Genomic DNA, 19,236 nt, shown 5'->3' with positions numbered 1-19,236 from the left:
AGGACAATCGCACGAAAAATTATCGGAAGAGTTATCGCACGAACGTAAGGAAAAAGTTTTTTCATAAATTCACCATAAATCGAAATATTGTGCTAGAGACGTCCAATTTGTTGCAAAATGAGGCAAATGATTGAATATTACTATAATGTAAGAGTTTAGCTTACAATTGCGTTTCTCGACCATTTCTGTAGAGTCAAAGTTGACCGAAGGTTGAAATTTTTTGCACTTATCGTTATTTATATGAAATATTTCAAAACTGATAAAAGCTACAATCATGAGTATTTTTAGTTGTATTGTGCATGAAATTGCGCACATTTTCATATATAATACTTCATGTAAAGGATATTTAAAATGGTGCAATAATTATGTCAAAGTGACGAAATAATTTCCGAGATGTGTCACTGATACTTTTTAGTGCGATAAGAAAGAAATTCGCGCTTGCGCGCCCTGCGTAGCGATGTAAACAAACAACAACGCCTTGATCCGTGAACTCCCAGCATCCCCCAAGGCGCGTGATACAAAAGTTTTCGGCTGGTAGGCCTATAAGTATTTTTCCGCGAATTTTTAAAAAAACTTTTTGAGCCGACGTATGATACGTCCCAATCGGCATACGGGAGACATTTTGACTCGACGTTTAATACGTCAATCGGCGTAAGAGGGTTAATGCACATTTCCTAATATGCTCCTATCACTTCCTTATCAAATTCACTTGTCCAAATTATATTTACAGCCACATTTCACCCCCTCCTTCTTAACATGTATCTTTCTTAACATTTGTTTCAATGAAACATGACTCAAATACAGTTATGTGTAGCCACTCCTCTTCTCATCTTTACATCTGTTTTACATTGTGAAGTTGCTGCTCAAGCTATTCTTTAGCAAATTCTTTCCAGACCACATTTTGTTTTCCAAGTATATGATGAATATTCTTTCTCAGAAACCTTTTATTTCCAGCATTCAAAGCTTTTTCAGTCATACTTCCACAAACCACTTTACTACGTAATTCACTCCACTTCCACAAACCACTTTACTACGTAATTCACTCCACTTCCACAAACCACTTTACTACGTAATTCACTCCAGGAACTTCATACGTGCCAAAAATTCTCTTTCCTTCTTAGTTACCTACCTTTGTTGCTTTATTGCCTAGCATAACTTATCAGACTATTTCATTCATGGACCACATACAATAACTATCACAACTTTTGTCCAGCCACACCTAGTCTTACCCATATAGTCCTTGAAGTAACACATTTGTACTCTGCCACTCATCCTCCTTGTCTTGTGGACATTATAAGTGCTACTATTTTCTACTTCCTTTGATACAAAGACACCCCCACATACCATGTACATTTATATATACTGGTACTTAGGATACTTGGAAGGAATATATCGGAAGAAAATATAATTACATTTATTAGGAAAATGCTTTACAACATTTATTTTCATACCTGTTGAAAATGTTCATGGTTCAAGTATCACTTAATGACCAATGTTCACTACTGTTATGAATTTCCTCACTTCAGGCATCAAGAAAGATAGAAATTTTTAAACTCAGGAAAACAGGTAAACTCGCTTATTTTAGTAAAATGGTAAAAGCCATGAAATTGTTCTACCCTGCACTATCGCTTCTTTGGTGGGAGGGAGAAATGCAGAAAGATTGGGGTTTATTATGGCATACATACAAAAGCTACAAGAGTTTGTCCTAAAATGAAAAAAAATGAAATGTTTAGAATATTTATCACTGCATTTTTGACTGGTATTCTATTATTTTGTGCATGCTTGAAGTTTGTGTGATATCTTTTCACTTTTTCCTAGTAACTGTAACTTCACAGGGTTCCAGTTTACTTATTAAGAATGTAACTGTCCTTATTCTAATGGGGCAGCAAGGTACTTATCTCCCAGTACTGTTGAGTGTCTTGAATCATATTGTGCTTTATGCATATAGCTTGAAGAACTTTGTTTTGAAATCTGGATTTCATCGTTTTCAATATCATAATTGGTACGTATATTTTATTTGATTGGTGGCATTCACTGTTATTGTGCATGACTCATTAATGTTCTTGAAGCCTACTTAGAGCTTGTTACTTGAACTTCATGTGCATGCAAAATTCCCTCTCTGTTTTTTGCTATTTATGCAGCTTTTTATCTTAGGGGCTCCCACAGCCCAGTGTCACATTTACTCTCTTGATTCTACTAGCTGTTGCTGCCTTTTAATTCTGTTTCTTATTATTGATCAAACTTAGGAGTGCCAAATATTCCACTGGAGTTATTTGGTAGACGTCTTCTGGGTATGGTGTTGCACTGTGGATGTTGGTGTGGTTTTGATACCGATCTTGATTTGTCATTTTGTGTAAACATGTGTTACATACTACCCTATGTGAAAAATGAGTTCTTTTTGCTCATCTTTATGAGGCAGATATGTTTTATGGCGGGCTACATGGTAATCATTGTACCTCAGAGGTAATTTTGTATGTTTTTATTGGACAGAATTGATGTCTCAAATCTAAACTGTAATTAATATTTCAGCTTTGTAATTTTTGTTGTCTGGTTTTTGTTACTGGCTCTGTTTTCAATGCTGTAAGGTCTGCTCATTTTTGAGGACTTTAAAAGCACGTTCGGTGTCACAGTGTGCCTTGCTTGGCACGGTGTGGGAAGTACTTTAGTTAATTTTCAGGTTCCCTTTGGTCCCAAGTGCTTTGCTTTCAGTCATTTACCTTATAGGACTTGAGTCATGTGACTTAGTGGTGTGGTTTAAATGCATAATCATCACTCTAGCTTGGTATGAGTGCCATTGCTCTTTCTTCTGTTGTAGAGAAATTAGTTGAAACTTTACCTAGGGCTTGAGAACTGGGAACTTTGTATTCCTTTCCCTAATTATCTTTATCCTTGTATTCCTTTCCTTAATTATCTTTATCCTTTCTGCAGTGTAGGGTTGAATGGTGATCATTTAAATTGTATTATTAAATACAAACCATTTGGACCAGCCTTACATATTTTTATTCAGTGGTATGGTGTCATCTGTCATTGTTTTTGAAATCTCGAGAGCTTTTGATATGTGGCTTTGTTAGCCAGACTTCTTTCTTACAGGCTTCACTCCTTTGTGAGCACAAAGCTCGTTTGGTTATAGATAATGATGGTACAGTTTCCTTATTTACCTAACCTGTAATTGAGACTAGATCTGTTTTCTTCTGTACGCCATTCTTTTTCTTTTATTTATGCTCTTTCACGCTCTGTTTATTCTACTTGACACGCCTTTTCATTCTCTGTGTTCTTCTGAATTTAATTTTAAATGAAGCCAAAAGCTCTTGACAAAATTTTGGCATTCTTCATTTGTGCTTTTAGGGTAAGAGTCACAGCAATTAGCCCATTCAGCCCTTTGCTGCTTAGCAAAGAATCATAACATTTGTTGCTTGCTACATATTTGACATAATGTGATTTCATATCTTATGAACCATTATACATTGTTTGTTGATTTTGATCATCATTTTGTATATTGCAATACACCACCTGAACACCTGAATTAGCCCTGGTCACCTGACCAGCATAAAACAACACTCCACAAAAATTACCAGCACTTAGGTAAAATTTTAACTGCCAGTGCTACCAACGCTGCAGGTAAACATTGTTACCGAGTCACCTGTCCATGGTTGGCGGCAGCGCCAGCCGCCGGCCGACACTGATTACCGTCAATTGCTTTTTATTCACTCGCCTGTCAGGACGTTTCTTGCAGCGTGCGAACCTTTGGTCACAGCCAGACCCCCTACTACGTTGGATAAAATTGTTGTCGCCCTTGCTTGTTTTGGATTTCGCCTTGTCTTTTCTCTGCTTGTTTTCTTTTGATAATGGACTCAGACCGTAAAATGGAATCAACTGCAAAGGATCCTCCCCCAACTGACTCCTCCAGACCATCCCAGCAAAGATGCAGCAACTCATCGCTCCTGTACTGCCTGCAAACGGAAGATGAGTACGCTCAAATACGATCTACATTCTCTTGCTTTAAAGAGTAAAGGTAGGGTAGTTTCAGTGAATAAACCCAAGGTAGAAGAAGCTAGTGAGTTGGAGTCAGTACTTTATAAGAAGTTAGAAGATAGGTTGACATCGATTATGTCTGGGTTAATTACCTCACTGATGTCTAAGTTGCAGACGAGATGAAAGTTAGCAATAGGGAACAATTTACTAACCGCTCTCTTCCAGCTCCCCTGCCTGTTCTGGAACCAGCCCTGGTGGGTGGCGGGGTTCATGGAGATCCAAAAACTGAAAAGGTAGGAACTACTGTCCCCCCCTGGGACAGTAGTTATTCCCCTGAAAACGTAAGTCTGAAAATGAAATCAGAAATAGGACTGACTGCTAGGCGAGGCACGGTTTCAAGGGCAGTTGCCTTGAGATCCTTTATTTAGTCCTGCTAGGTTAGGATCCCCATTGGATCCAGAGATCTGTTTGTTCCCGGGCAATACTGCGCTGAAGGTAAAATCTGTCCTTCCTCCTTCTGGGAGTTTCGACTCGGTTCTGTCAGCGGTAGATACTTTGAATGCCCCCTCCTCTTCAAAGGTTCCTTTTCCGTCTGGAAGTATTTCAGAACCTTTGCCCTTTGAAGGTTCCTTCAGCATTGCTCAGTTCAATTTAGCTGACTACAATGGTGATCTCTTAGGCCTTTCACAAGGTTATAGGTCCTTAGTTAGGCAGTGTTTTCTTTTGGGTATCAGTAATATTCAAGACCATGTTTTTAAGAATTTCCTTGAATTCGGTAACGATATGTATTTAGATTTTCAAGGTGGTAAAGATTCAATTTATTTTCTTTCCCTTAAAAGGATGGCTTCTAACCCTTCTATATCCCCGGGTTCGTCAGTTTCTCTTCCCCCAGTTTCGGGGGGTTTCTACTTTAGTCCCAGATCATTCGGCAGCCCTGCCTCGGGGTGGGGGGAGGTCTCATGCCTTCTCCTTTGGTTTTCCCTTATGAGAATACTTTTGCTTCTAACGCAGCTGTGTCGCGTTCCGCAGGTTTTTCCCATGCGGGTGAGGTGTTGATGTCTTCCCTGCCTCGCAGGTTTCTTCTTTCGGTATCCCTTCGTCTTCCGCTGGTTTCAATGTTGCTGGGGCAGATGTCTCGGTTACCTGCCTCACTTCTGCGATCACTGGACCGAGAGTAGTTCCCAGTGTATCTAATGCTGTTTTCCCTTTTTCGTCCGTCCTTTCTAAGGTAGGAGATATTCTGCTGGAATCAGGTACTGGTGTTAATTCGGTGTCGGGTTTGGTAACAGGACATCCAGGTTTCCGGACTTTGTCGGGTCCGATGGTTGCTCAGCAAGGACGGTTATGTGAGAATGTTTCTTATTCAGGGGCGGTAGACGTTCGCGCAGGGAATGCGGCTGCTTCGCATGTTCGGGGAAGATCGCCCTTAAATATTAGGTCGGTTCAGTCCAGGTTGTTGAATTAAGGTCATGAAGCGCTAAGTTTGCGCAGCTCCAGCCGTGTTTTGCTTCCGCAAGAAGCCTTAAATCGATCAATAGCTTCCGCATCTCTTGGTAGAGGAGTTGTTGATATTGCGCAACCGTTTGTGGTTGACTCAAATCCATTTTTCATTTCTCCCAATGTTCAGTCCTTAGGTGTAGGTCAGGGAAGGTTAGGTTCTCCGTCTCATCGGGGTGGTATTCCGGGAGTTGGTCTTGCCTCTGCTTCTCCTTCTCCTCAGGTGTATTCGAAGGATGCAGATAGAGAATAATCTGTCGAGGATGAAGGTCCTCCTTCCTTTATCAAGCTTTCCAATGACGGTAGACAGCGAGTATTGCAGAATGATAAACCTCATTCACCTTCTGTTTCCTCAGTCAAAAGTCAATGAGGAACCCTTTAAACCTAGCCAAGCTATGTTTGAAGAACTTTTCTCGACCATCATGTAAGTTGCCTTGGTTTGGGTGTGTAGAACAAGCTCTGAAGGAGGCGGACTCTCGGTTAGCTGCAGTAGTGGGGGCGGGTAGGCAGGACTCTGCTCTTATTCCCAGTCGTAAGCCATTGTATGGCGTAGCGGGTAACCCTTCTTCGGGTTTCAGAGTACCTCTGAATGAATATGTGGAGGCTCTCCTTCCCAAGGTCCTGGCAGGTAACAGACTCGTTGGTATTTCGGTGAGAGAAGTGGCCCTTTTGGAAGACACCTTTAGGAATCAATCCGAAGCTCTGTCTCATACTATGTGGATGCTCTCAGGCCTCTTGGGTTTCTTAAAACGGGATGGGTATACTCCTTCTGATCCCGTTTTGTTCGATAACCTCATCACGTCGGTGTTGATGGGCTTAAGCTCATCAAGCGAACGTCTCTGCTAATTGTACTACCTTTGTCGGCAAGAAGAGGAAGGACCTTTATCTGGGCCATCTCCCACCTCATAAAGGTGCGCATGCACCATCGCCAGGTAAGCACTCCAGTTCATCCTCCCCGGCCAGGTCTCCCAAGAAAGTCAGATTTTCATCCAAACCTTCGTCTGCTTCATCCAAACCCTCTTCTAGCAAGAAAGGTTTTCGGAGATTGGAGACACCGCCCTCGTTGACGCCAGTAGGAGGTTGTTTGTCCCCTTTCGTAACAACCTAAGAGATGTGGGGTGCGGAGAGTTGGGTGGTGGAGGTCTTGAAAGTGGGGTACAAGATCCCTTTCCACTCGGCCCCTCCACTATCCAATTTCCCAGTAGTTCTTTCAAGCTATTCCCCATCATTCATCAGGGGGAAAGCTTTGGCAATGGAGATTCATTCCTTGTGGGACAAGGGAGCGTTAGAACTAGCTACCCCCACTTCTGGCTTTTACAGTCGAATCTTCGTAACCTCCAAGGCGGATGGTTCTTGGAGGCCCTTCATAGATCTTTTGGGCCTGAACCATTTCATAGTTTCCTTGAAGTTTCGTATGGAAACTACTCAGTCGGTGCTGAGGTTGGTCCAAAAACACGACTGGATGGTGTCAGTGGACCTCAAGGATGCATATCTCCAAGTTCCAATACATCCGAAATCTCGGAGATTCCTTCGTTTCTTGGGTCTACTGGGAACCTTCCAGTTCAAAGTCCTCGGTTTCGGACTGACCACAGCACCTCAGGTGTTCACGAGGGTGATGGCTCCTGTTTCTGCTATCATGCATCGTCAGGGCTTCCGCATGAGGGGGTACCTGGACGATTGGCTAATTCAAGCCTCTTCCAGGGAGGAGGCTCTCAGAGCAAGGAATTTCCTTCTAATACTCTGAGACAAGTCGAACTCTTCCTCTCGGACAAAGCACAACTTGCAAAAGAATGGAGAAGTCTTCTGGGGAAGATGTCATCTCTGTCCCTTCTAGTCCCAGGCTCTCGTCTGGATGCATTCTCTGCAGGTACATCTCAGGAATCGCTGGGATTTTCGGGAAGAGGACGCAGTGATAATCTGGGACGATTCCTGCCTCGAGGATCTTCGGTGGCGGTCAGTAGAGGCTCATCTGACCACCGGCGTAAGTCTTGCCCTCCCGATTCCGGACGTACATCTGTATTCAGATGCCTCGAATCAGGGTTGGGGTGCAACCCTGGAGGAAGCTCAGGCCGAGGGCCTTTGGAGGGTTTCGGATCGGGAGGAGTCAATAAATTTCCGAGAATTAAGAGCCATAGAGGAGGCTCTGTTAAGCTTCAAAGATCAAGTCCGGGGGAAAGTTGCAGTACTCTTTTCAGACTACGCTACGGCACTAGCTTGCCTAAAGAAAGAGGGAGGTGCAAGGTTGTCAATCCTGAACATCGTTGCGCAGAGAATCTTACTTTGGTGCGAAAGCCGCAAAACCTCATTACTTCCGCAGTTCATCACGGGAAAACGGAAAACTCAACATCCTAGCAGATGCGCAGAGCCATTCGAAAGAAGTCCGAGGAAGCAAATGGACATTAACGCATGAGGTAGTCCAATCACTGTTAAAGAGGTGGCCAGCCATGGTGGATCTGTTCGCCACAAGGTTGAACTATCGTCTCCCAGTATATTTCTCTCCGGTAGCAGACTCTATGTCTTGCGGGACAGACGTTATGCTCCACCCATGGGACAATCTACAAGTATATGCCTTCCCTCGGCCTCATTCAACAGTTACTGGCAAAGCTAAGAGGGTGCAAGAATACGGAGATGACCCTAATTGCTCCGTTTTGGCCTCAGAGACCGTGGTTCCCAGATCTCTTGGAAGTGCTGTCCGAACCTCCGATCCTCCTGCCACGAAGGAAGGATCTTCTCATACAGCCTCATTTTCATCATTACCACAAGAACCTTCCCGTGCTCAACCTAGCTGCATGAGACTGTGCAGCGAGCAGCCCGAAAGTCCAGTCTTTTGGAAGGAGTGGCTTGACAACTTTCTATGTGCTTGAGGAAGTCTACAAGGAAGTTATATCAGGTAAGGTGGACGATGTACCGTACATGGTGCAGGGCACGGGCAAAGTATTTCCCGCCCCACGATAGCAGAGGTGGCGGATTTTCCTCTTTTCCTCAGGAAATCCAAGTCTCTCTCTTACCCTACTATTTCAGGCTACAGGTCCATGTTAGCGAGCACCTTTAGGTTTCATTTACCAGAGATTTCTAATGTAGAGTCCTTCGTGATCTTCTCAGATCTTTTAAGATCGAACGACCGATTGTTCTACTTCGGGCCCCCAGTGGGATTTAGCGGATGTTCTAAAATTATTAAGCTCGCAAGCCTTTGAACCTCTGGAGAATTTGTCCTTATGAGAACTTACTAAGAAAGTCTTGTTTTTAATATCGCTGGCTACGGCTAAAAGAGTGGGGGAAATTCAGGCTGTCTCGAGATCAATTTCGTTTGTGGGGAAGGATTGGTATCTCTCGTATCTTCCGGAATTTGTGGCAAAGTTGAGTCAGAAACTATCCCTCTTCCGAGAGAATTTAAGGTTTCGTCTCTCGAGGATTTCGTCGGAGGTGACGTTGCCGAAATGCGTCTTTGTCCAGTGCGATCGCTTAAACACTACCTGTTGCGCACTGCCATGTTATTGCTGCGACCGCAGTCTTTATTCGTTTCGCCTAGGAATCCTTCTAGACCGCTATCGAAAAACGCAATCAGTTTTTTCTTAAGGGGCGTAATCTCCCAATCTCTTCCCAGAGACACAGTTTCGGGAAACGATCTTCTGTGCCCTAGAGCGCATGGTATCGGGAGTGTAGTGACGTCATCGACGTTCCTGAGGAATTTCTTGGTAAGCAGGATTTTGGAAGCGGCATCTTGGAAATCAGTGTCAGTATTTACTTCTTTCTACTTGCGAGTTGTACAGTTCGTGTTGGGGGGTTACTCGCTAGGGCCGTTCATTGTGGCTAATTCAGTTAGGTTAGTCGGCAATTAGCACGGTATCGGGAGGGGAAGTAGTAGTTTTATTGTTTTCTCGATTTTTGTAGATTAGTCTGCCTACTTTTCTGGTTTATGTCTGGGTTTGGTGTACTATCCCAGTTAAGTATGTTGTTTTGCAGCGGCTCAGCTCCCTCATTGCGACTTCTAGAGTCATCACTCACCTTCAGTGGACATCAGGAAAGATCTGCCCTTGGAACTTATTCTCCAAATATGGGAGGCTAACAGCCACATGGGAGATGTTTAGTTCCACTCCATACATGAGAGGTACGTATATGATACCACATGGGAGGTTTGTGGAAGGATCTGCCTTGGGACTTATTCTCTATACATGGGAGGCTATACAGCCACATGTGAGGTGTAGAGTTCCCCTCCACACATGAGAAGTTTGTGATACTTCATGGGAGGTTAGACGTTACCAAGACGAGACTTACTGATCAGACTTAAATTGAGGTACTCGTTCCTTCCGTTTCTCACCTGATCATTGATGGAAGGTGAGTTAACAGTATTAATCCAAGGTAATAGTTTAATGAGTTTATACCAATGTACATCAAGTGGTCGGGCTGAAACTATGAATGGGCCCACCTCCATTTACTGTATATACTCGAGTAACGTGCAACCTCGCATATCATGCGACCCCCAAATTTTCACCAATAAACAGTGGTTTTGTCATGTATCTCATGTATCATGCGAGTTCCATTTCCGAGAGCGTCAGTTCATAAGGTTGGTGGTTTAGTGTGCTAATGGCCGAGTCATTCAGATTTGTGCTGCTGCTAGTCAAGTTACAGTAATTTTCTTACTAATCCCGAGAATTGAATAGAAAATCTCAAGATTATAAAAGAATCCCAAGATAATAAAATAATTGTAAAATTACCACGCCTTAGAGTCCTAAATCATTCTCTCTCTCTCTCTCTCTCTCTCTCTCTCTCTCTCTCTCTCTCTCTCTCTCTCTCTCCTCTCTCTCTCAGGAATAAATACTGTAATTTGAGTCTTTCACCAACGGGTATCAGTAAATGTGTAGACATTGTGTGCTTGTACATAATGTTTTGTTCATGAAACTTACCTGACAGATATATATATAGCTGTATTCTCCGAAGTCCGACAGAATTTCAAAATTCGCGGCACATGCAGTGGGCGGCCAGGTGGTAGTACCCATTCCGCCGCTGGGAGGCGGATATCCAGGAACTATTCCCATTTTCTATTCATATTTTTTCTGTCGCCGGTCGGTAAACAACTGTTTACAGACCTCCGCCTAGGATTTTGAAACTTCATTAGCCGCTTAAGTATCCTAATTATTCTTTCGATTATTGACTTGGATTTGTGGCTAGGCATACGCTATCGTAAATTTTTTCATTGCATTTGATGTCTGAAGCTAGTTAGCCTAGTTTCAGACTTTGTTGTCTGCATGGGGTAAGGTGAGGCTACCGGAACTTTCGGTAGACACTCGCTTAGCATATATGACGTTTACATGTTTTCTTTGCATAAGTTCAATGTAATTAGTGTAATGTGTGACTGATTACGGAAGAAGTAGGATTCATGTACGCATTTTAGAGCGTGTTAGAATCAGGAGTTTTCCTCCACAGTAAACAGAAGTTAGAAATAATGAACCTTCTAACCTCCTGTAGATTTTATTTTGCTAGAAGATTACATCAAGTAATCTTAGACTAAAGTGCTCGCTCTCCAATCAGTGTTGTGAAGTGTAGTGCCCCTTGTGTTGTGGAGGGGGCGTCAGATCGGCCCCATAATGCCTCTAGGCCTGGACCTCTGTCGGACTCCCAGGACTCAGGGAGAGGGCATGTCGAAAGCCGCAAGAGGGTTACGGGGGCTCCCCACCGATCTGGCGTCCCTTCGGCAGGACCTGTTGACGCTTCCCAGGCTGCTAAAGATCGCACGTGCACGAATCTTGAAGGATTGCTTCTCGTCCTCCGAGGCGTCCTCCCTGCGCAAGGGTTGGAGCACTCGGAAGGACTCGCGCCCTCTAAGAAGCTTTAGAGAAGAGGACGCTTCACGTCCTCTCTCTCGTCAGGAGGGAACGTCAGATCGGCCCCATAACGCCTCTAGGCCTAGACCTCTGTCGGACTCCCAGGAAACCAGGGAGAGGGCATGTCAAAAGCCGAAGGAGGGTTACGGGTTTTTCATGCTGATCTGGCTTCCTTTCGGCAGGTCCTGTTGTCGCTTCCCAGGCTGCCGAAGATCGAGCACGTGCACGAATCTTGAAGGATTGCTTCTCGTCCTCCGAGGCGTCCTCCCCACACAGGAGTTGGAGTCTCGGAAGAACTCGCGCCCCCTAAAGAAGCTTTAGAGAAGAGGACGCTTCACGTTCCTCTCTCTCGTCGAGAGGATGAAAGAGTCCTGTGCCCTGTCAGGGCTCTCGAATTTTATTTACATAAACGAAGGAAGTAAGAGGTCCTTCGGGTAATGTATGGTGCTCAGGAAGAGACCACATTTACCCTTTTCGAAGAATGCACTGGCTCTTTTCCTAAGGGACATATTAAGGAGGCTCATTCATCTTGCCAGAAGAGTGATTTGAGCCTCCTGCGAGTGAACGCTCATGAAGTTAGAGCTGTTTCAACCTCGCTAGCATTCCAAAAGAATTTGGTAATCAAGGACATTCTAGATTCCACCTTTTGGAGGAGCAACTCAGTATTCGTCTCCTCTCCTCATGGCGCTCCGTATACGTTATGTAACGTTCGCTTTACTTCGAAGTCGAAAGTTGAGGAGAGACTGAGGGCGTCCTTTCGTTAAGTTTTTCGTAATATTGAAGACAAAGGAGCTTCCTCTTAAGTTGTTCCCTTATTCATGATCCTAGAGGATTAGCTTTAGTCGCCACATGTTGGCCTCTAAGAGGTTGGATTCACAGAGGTCAGGTAATTCAGAGAATTGTCCAAAGACCCTTCCCGAGAGAATCGGTGTAATCTAACATCGTCACTTAGTGAAGTATCTAATATCTCTCCTCTCTGAGTCTGAAGGCGTTCAGACTATCGAGAAGCGATAAGATCTTCAAGATTAATGGCAGTCTCTTGGCCAAGGCAAAGCAGTGCTGCCTATTTTCAGTGTTCAATCGGAGGGGGCCGTTTCTGGAGATAGTGAAGGGAAATGACTGTTCCTCCACCTCGACCTCTGTGAATTTCTTTATGGTTCTATCTTTCCGTATGAAGTATGAGATAAGCTAGAAGTCCTAACTATTGTAGAATATGCAAATATGTTGTTGACGGCCTCTAGGCTCAGAGATTCGGTTCTGTCAAACAACAAAGCTTCACGATCTTTGAGGTCTGGGGAGATCTTGAAATTCTCTGGATCGCAGGTTCCGGCATGAAACTTAGACGTAGTCTGAGTTTGTTTGATGCCAAAAGCATTTCGAACCTATCCTTTCTGCGAACTTAATACACGTGACCAGAAAGGCTAACATTCTAACCGCTCTAGCCACGGCAAAGAGGGTTAGTGAGGTTTTAGCCATCATCAAAGGTTTTAGCTTTAAAGGACATAATGCGGTCTGTCCTCTAAGCCTTCCGTTCTTGATAAGAACGAAAACCTGTCTAACCCTTGACCCGAAGGCTTGGAGACCAAGGGTATGGCACAAATTATTGGGCAAGGGCATTAGAGAGTCCTGTGCCCTGTCGGGTCTCTCAAGTTTTATCTTGATAAAACTATAGAAAGTCGAGGTCAACGGACAATCTGCGGTGTTCCGTAAAAGACCAGACTGGTTCATGTCCAAGAACACCCTGGCATTTTAGTCAAGGAGTTCTTTTAAGAAGTCTCATTCATTATGTTTGCATAAAGATTTGAGATTTTTTCTTAATATGAATGCTCAAGAGGTGAGGGCGCGGCCTCGGAAGCATTTCAACAGAGCATGACACTCAGTAACATCCTGAGTGCCACGCTTTAGCGAAGCAACTCTGTGTTCGCTTCACACTCCCGACGGGATGTGAAGACGACATTTGAGATCTGTAAGTCGCTAGGACATAACATATCCGTAGATATATTATTGGGGGCAGCAAGCAACACGAATCCTATCCTATAGAAAAGGGATAGGTGTGCTTTTAACATTGAAGGGTTGGTCGCTTGAGGCGCGTTCCTTTTCTTTAGCCTAGAAGTTATGGAACTAACTTTGATAGGTTAGGTCAGGTGGTGGTTTTAGCTTCGTTGCCCTCAGAAGTATGGTCATATGGTCTAGTCACATTGTGGTCACGCCCCCGTTGACAGATCATCTAGAGCGCACCAGCATTACAGGTCTCTACCTCGCTGGCAACTCTAGTAACGCAGAAGCAGACTTTGGTGACAGTAATCACGAAGTCGGCTATGCTAACAGGTGAGGAACCAAGATGGATATCATCTACTTAATTTAGTTTCCCAAAAATCCTATTCTGTCTCTTCCCACCATCCGAAGGTGGGATTCAGCTATATATATATCTGTCAGGTAAGTTTCATGAACAAAATGTTATTGTTATAATACAATTAAGTTTGTTCATACTTACCTGGCAGATATATATAATTAAAGTGCCCACCCACCTCCCCTCAGGAGACAGTGGCACTGATAAAATATGAATAGAAAATGGGAATGTTCCTGATATCCGCCTCCCAGCGGCGGGAATGGGTACTACCACCTGGCCGCCCACTGCGTGTGCCGCGAATTTTGAAATTCTGTCGGACTTCGGAGAATACAGCTATATATATATCTGCCAGGTAAGTATGAACAAACTTAATTGTATTATAACAATAACATTTTAAAAAATGTGCAGTACATACAACATTCTTTTATCCGATTTTTTGGTTTTTGGAATTTTTCTGATTTCGGAAATGTGAGGTCAGATGCATAAAACATCACTTCTGCAGCAAAAACATTTTTTCCCTTTATGTTTTTCATTATTGTTATTTATTACTTACAGTTTATTTAAATAAATATTAATATAATAATGTTAAATGAATGTGAGATAATTAAGATCACCTATAATAAAATAGTGGGACAATTAATGCCATATGTTCACTAATAGCTATTATTTTCAAAACAACCATTCCATAAAACGCAAAAAATATGGATGTACATAACAATCAAAATATAATAATGTTTTGCAGTTCAACTTGTGAATTTTAACAATAAGTATGACTATAAAATATATTTCACCATATCGATCTTGAAGTTGAAGAGTCGTAAAATTTTGAGGATGGTCCGGGAAAAGGATTTGCACTTAGTGATGACACATCGCTACAACACAATGTGGTATTTTCATACCACTATATTGATGATGCATCGCTACGACACACTGGTATTTTTCATACCACTATACATTGAAGTTAAAATGATCATATTATATTATTGTTTTCACGAAGAAATAATTATATAAAGAAAATTATTGAGTAATCTTTGCAGTCAGCAGTCAGAAAATCACGATCATTGTAACATTCAAACCTAGTGGCATCCACGGCATATGTCTGTAAATAGAACAGAAGCAGAGGGCAGTCATTGGATAACAGATCTCCATGGCTACCAACCAGCCAATCAGGTGTTGGTTATACTACTACTATGTGAATTTCTTAGAATGAACGTTTTCACACGCGAAGCTGACGATTGTGAATTTCTTAGAATGAACGTTTACACACGCGAAGCTGACGATGATGTGTGTGTTTTGCATACAGTACGTAGTTTTAGTTTTTAATAGTGTAAGTATTTTACTGATTACATGAAGAATAGAATGATTCCTTCTCATTACTTTGAATGCAAAATGGTTTGAAGATTCTTCCGCAAAAAGAAAAAAGAAAAAAGAAAAAAAAAGTTCTTTAGAAGGTGATACCTATTTACTAACGCTATTGACATACCTTCAAAACAAAATTCAGCTCTTTAATCTCTGGAAAAATGTTAATCTTTCTATCTGCTGGTCACACCCTTTATAGACCCCACGACTAACAACAACAAAATTTTTTGTTTGTTTTATCTTTCAAAGATGTAGGAATTACCTGTAGGTACAGCACATTTTTTAACTATACCCATACACACATACAGATGCAGTTGCGCATGTGCTAATACCTACTGGTTTCAGAGGCTCAAGTTAACACTTAACAGTATAGTTAGTTGAGAGAGAGAGAGAGAGAGAGAGAGAGAGAGAGAGAGAGAGAGAGAGAGAGAGAGAGAGAGAGAGAGAGTTCAGAGATGGTTCATCTCTCTAATCTCTCGAGGAATGTTAAGATTTGTCCCCTGCTCTTGTAAATTTAGTCCATGCAACTGACAACAACAAAATTCATATTTGTTTTTTTGTCTTCCAGATATGAATTACCAGTACTGCACATTTTTTAACAAACGTGACCACACTGCCTGCATATGTACTAATGCCCACTGGTTAAATATACTCTCTCTCTCTCTCTCTCTCTCTCTCTCTCTCTCTCTCTCTCTCTCTCTCTCTCTCTCTCTCTCTCTCAGGAAAGATACCTTCAATTCAAATTATCAGTATCTTTTCCTGATAGACAGACAGACCGACAGCGTAAATATTTACAGCTTGGCATATGTCAATTATTTTATTATCTTGGGATTTTTGGTTAATCTTGGGATTTTCCATGGTCAATTCTTGGGATTAGTAAGAAAAATGCCATAATTTGAGTAGCAGTAGCAGCAGCAGCAGCTGCAGCGCACACCCAAATGAATCGGGTAAGCCTAGCACGCCAAACTATAGTACTATTTACAAAATGAAGAGAGCTCTCTGGCGGCTGGGGTGTTTTGATCTCCGCATATCTGCCAAATTTATAACAACAACAGAGATAAAACATTTTCTCCCATTACAGATATGAAATATTATCTTTTCCGTTACGCAGAATTCTAAATAAATTACGTAAGTTAACGATTGATAGTTTTTTTATGCAATAAAAAGAAACGGAGTCAGATTTTCTATCCACATGGCATATCATTTTGGTGCTGTTGCGAATATTTCAACCATTTCCACGTGCGTTTAAATCCACACTGTACAGTCTGGAGGCAGTTCTCCCTTCTACACATATCTTGATTTCTTAATATCATAGGTATAGAATAAATTGGTGAGTAAGGAAATATGAAATAAAGCATAACAGAGTAAGTTTGACGAGTAAGAAAATAAACAATCGTATACAGATTCTCTCTCTCTCTCTCTCTCTCTCTCTCTCTCTCTCTCTCTCTCTCTCTCTCTCTCTCTCTCTGACAAAATAATAGATAGGAAACAATGACTAAATGTTGCTTGAATGCAATATGGCAAAGTTTTGGCCTGACTGAAGTGTAGAGTGACTTTGACACCGACTTACAAGTTATCTCACAGCCATGGACAGACATCAACTTCACAGCCGAGAAAGGGCAAACGTATACAAAATAAATAGGTATGGAAAATGCGAAATGCGGGCCTATGTTATCCCATAAAAAAGCTCTCGCTCGGACAGCAGTAAGATTTAGGAGAGAAAGAGAGCAGGGCTGAACAGGAAGGATGAAAAACCCTTATAATCTTATAATTATAGCCTCGGGGTTGGTCTCAAGGACATTCAAAGATGGTTAGTCTAGAACAGTTAAACATGTTGTAAAAAACCAAAATAATGCAAATGGCGCACGATCGCTCTTTTGTATTTTAAAATACATTAGTAATATGAGAATACATATAATATTATTGGATATAGTGAAGTACAAGTAAAGCATAACTTTTTAAAAGATCTATTGTTTTCCTCCGGTCGTAACTATCGCAATCGGCCGATTTTGGAAAGCATAGACGGTACGCTAATTTTATACCGTGTGTATGATGCGACCCCTCTTAAAATTAGCTTCAAAATTAGGTTTCAAAAGTCGCATAATTTGCGAGTATATACGGTAAATGTTGTAAATTGGGCTAATTCAGGTGTTCAGGTGGTGTATTGCAATATGGGGTTTTCATATTAAAACTAATATTGTAATACCTACCTGAATGACTCTCACCCTCCTCCCCTTGTCAAATGATTAATGATTTAACAATTGACAGTAGTCACTGTCAGCCGGTGGCTAGCGCCGCCAACTGCGGACAGGTGACTCGGTAACAATGTTTACCTGCAGCGTTGGTAGCGCTGGCAGTTAAAATTTTACCTAAATGTTGATAATTTTTGTGGGGTGTTGTTCGGGCTGGTCAGGTGACCAGGGCTAATTCAGGTGTTCAGGTAGGTATTACAATATTAGTTTTAATATGAAAACTCCATTTTTGTTTCCTCAGATGTGGTGAAAGTAGTATCATTCATGTGTCATCTTACTAACTAGGAAAGATGATACTTGTACATCATTTTTACTGTAAACTCTTATAATATTAAAGTGATATGCTTCAGAATTATAAAAAATTTGTTTTAGGCAATTAAATGCATGGTTTTGTTTACTGATCGGACAAAGTGGTCAAGTGTTAAATTGATTTCATACTCCTTTTAAATCACTCTGTCCTTGTTTCACAAGTTTTTCTTTTAATTCCTTGTTAGATGAGATTTATTCAGTAACTGAATGAACAGCCTCTTGTGCATGCAGTTTCTATTGCAGTGACATTTGCTGTGCATACACTCCTTTGTTAATGCAATAGGAATGGCTTGGTATGCATGCTATATGCTCTACTTTTTAAGCCACAGCATGAAGTGGTTGCTTTACAGTAGTTTAGAGACGGACAGCGTAGAACTGAGATCTCCAAGAGAAGAACCAAAGTCAGACAACCTCCGCCACAGCTTCAGCCGCAGCCTGCAGGCTATTTCTGAACGTTCCTCTGAATTCATGTTCATAAATCGGTAAGTTGTTAGTATTTCAAGCTGATTAGTTTACAGATATGCCTGTGAGTGTCGTTTACCTTGGGGCTGCATTTTTTCTTTTTTATTTTGGTTGGTTGTATGTATATTCTTTGGTGAGAAACATTTGAAAATTTAAGTGTTACACATTAGTTTTTACTGCTTCTTGTAATTGTGTTATGGATTACCAGAGCCTGTGTTCTTGGCAGGCAAAACAGTTATGCACAATACAGTATAATTTGTTTGGTTTGAATGCAGATGCAAACATTTGCTTTATAAGTATGATTGATATCTGTGAAATTATGAACAATTTAAGATAATTTCTAACTTCTTGGCAGTATTGATTGTTGAAAGGACAAGTACATACTCACAGTCTGTATGATTTTACACCCATCTGGGACATATACTGTATGTATATGTATGCATAGTTTTACGTATGAGCCGGCCTCGTAGTGGCCCAAAATATGTAAATGGAAAATATTAGAGGGAAAAATGCAGAATAACTTGCCTTAAAAAAAGGTTGATTGAAATATTTTACTCTAGAGAAAGGTCGCAACTGGCTAAAATCAGATTCACGTAAATGCTGGTTTCTGAAATTACTCAAGTTATCTTGCGTTAAGGCAGCACTTGCGGGGAGACTTGGACATGTGACTCGTGCGTAGATCTGGAAGAGTTCCCAGATTAGAAACAGCATAAAATAAAGAGTTCTTCCACAAGTTACAGTTATTCAGTTTTATCTAACACACTGGGGAAGGAACTCTGGTGTTTAAATGAGATATGTCTGGGACGATCACAAAAGGTTGCATGCGGCCACGAGGCAAGGAAAGGAACAAAGGGATGTCATTTGAGAATTAGGAGTTTGAATTGTGAAAATGTGGAGTAGTTACTTGACTCGGAGGGAAAGAACTGGCAATATGACTGTATCACAAGACATACCTGGAAGCCTTATGTAAGTGGACCTTTGTAGAAATTGGCGTCGGCTTTGTCTGAGATCTGGGGCGCCAGTTAGCCCCGTTGTAGGCCTTATGAGGAGGCTGGCTGGGACATCTGTCCTAGGTCACGGCCTGGAGAGGACTGAGGCGGAATGCATGTGCGAAGCTTGGATGTTTGAGGTCAGCTTATCCCCCCTTCCGGCGGCCATCCTGGAAATAGAGCATATCGCCAGCGAGAGGTTCACAGGAAAAAAGATCGTAAGA

At 42.0% G+C, this 19,236-nt stretch overlaps 1 protein-coding gene across 12 annotated transcripts in view; it reads left to right on the top strand.

Annotated features, from left to right (window-relative positions):
* LOC135223840 (dedicator of cytokinesis protein 1-like) overlaps positions 1-19,236 on the top strand; it is a 340,518-nt gene that overhangs the window by 273,717 nt on the left and 47,565 nt on the right. For 9 of the 12 annotated variants that reach the window (XM_064262720.1, XM_064262719.1, XM_064262716.1 and 6 more), the window contains one exon: positions 17,912-18,043. The exons of 2 other annotated variants lie outside the window; for them this stretch is intronic. In XM_064262720.1, coding sequence (XP_064118790.1) covers positions 17,912-18,043 — 132 coding nt within the window. The remainder of the gene's footprint in view (positions 1-17,911; positions 18,044-19,236) is intronic. One more of the 12 variants, XM_064262712.1, reaches the window with a different exon arrangement.

Source organism: Macrobrachium nipponense, chromosome 10 (genome assembly GCF_015104395.2).
Source record: "Macrobrachium nipponense isolate FS-2020 chromosome 10, ASM1510439v2, whole genome shotgun sequence".
Taxonomy (NCBI): Eukaryota; Metazoa; Arthropoda; class Malacostraca; order Decapoda; family Palaemonidae; genus Macrobrachium; species Macrobrachium nipponense.
This window is presented reverse-complemented; position numbering and strand designations above follow the sequence as displayed.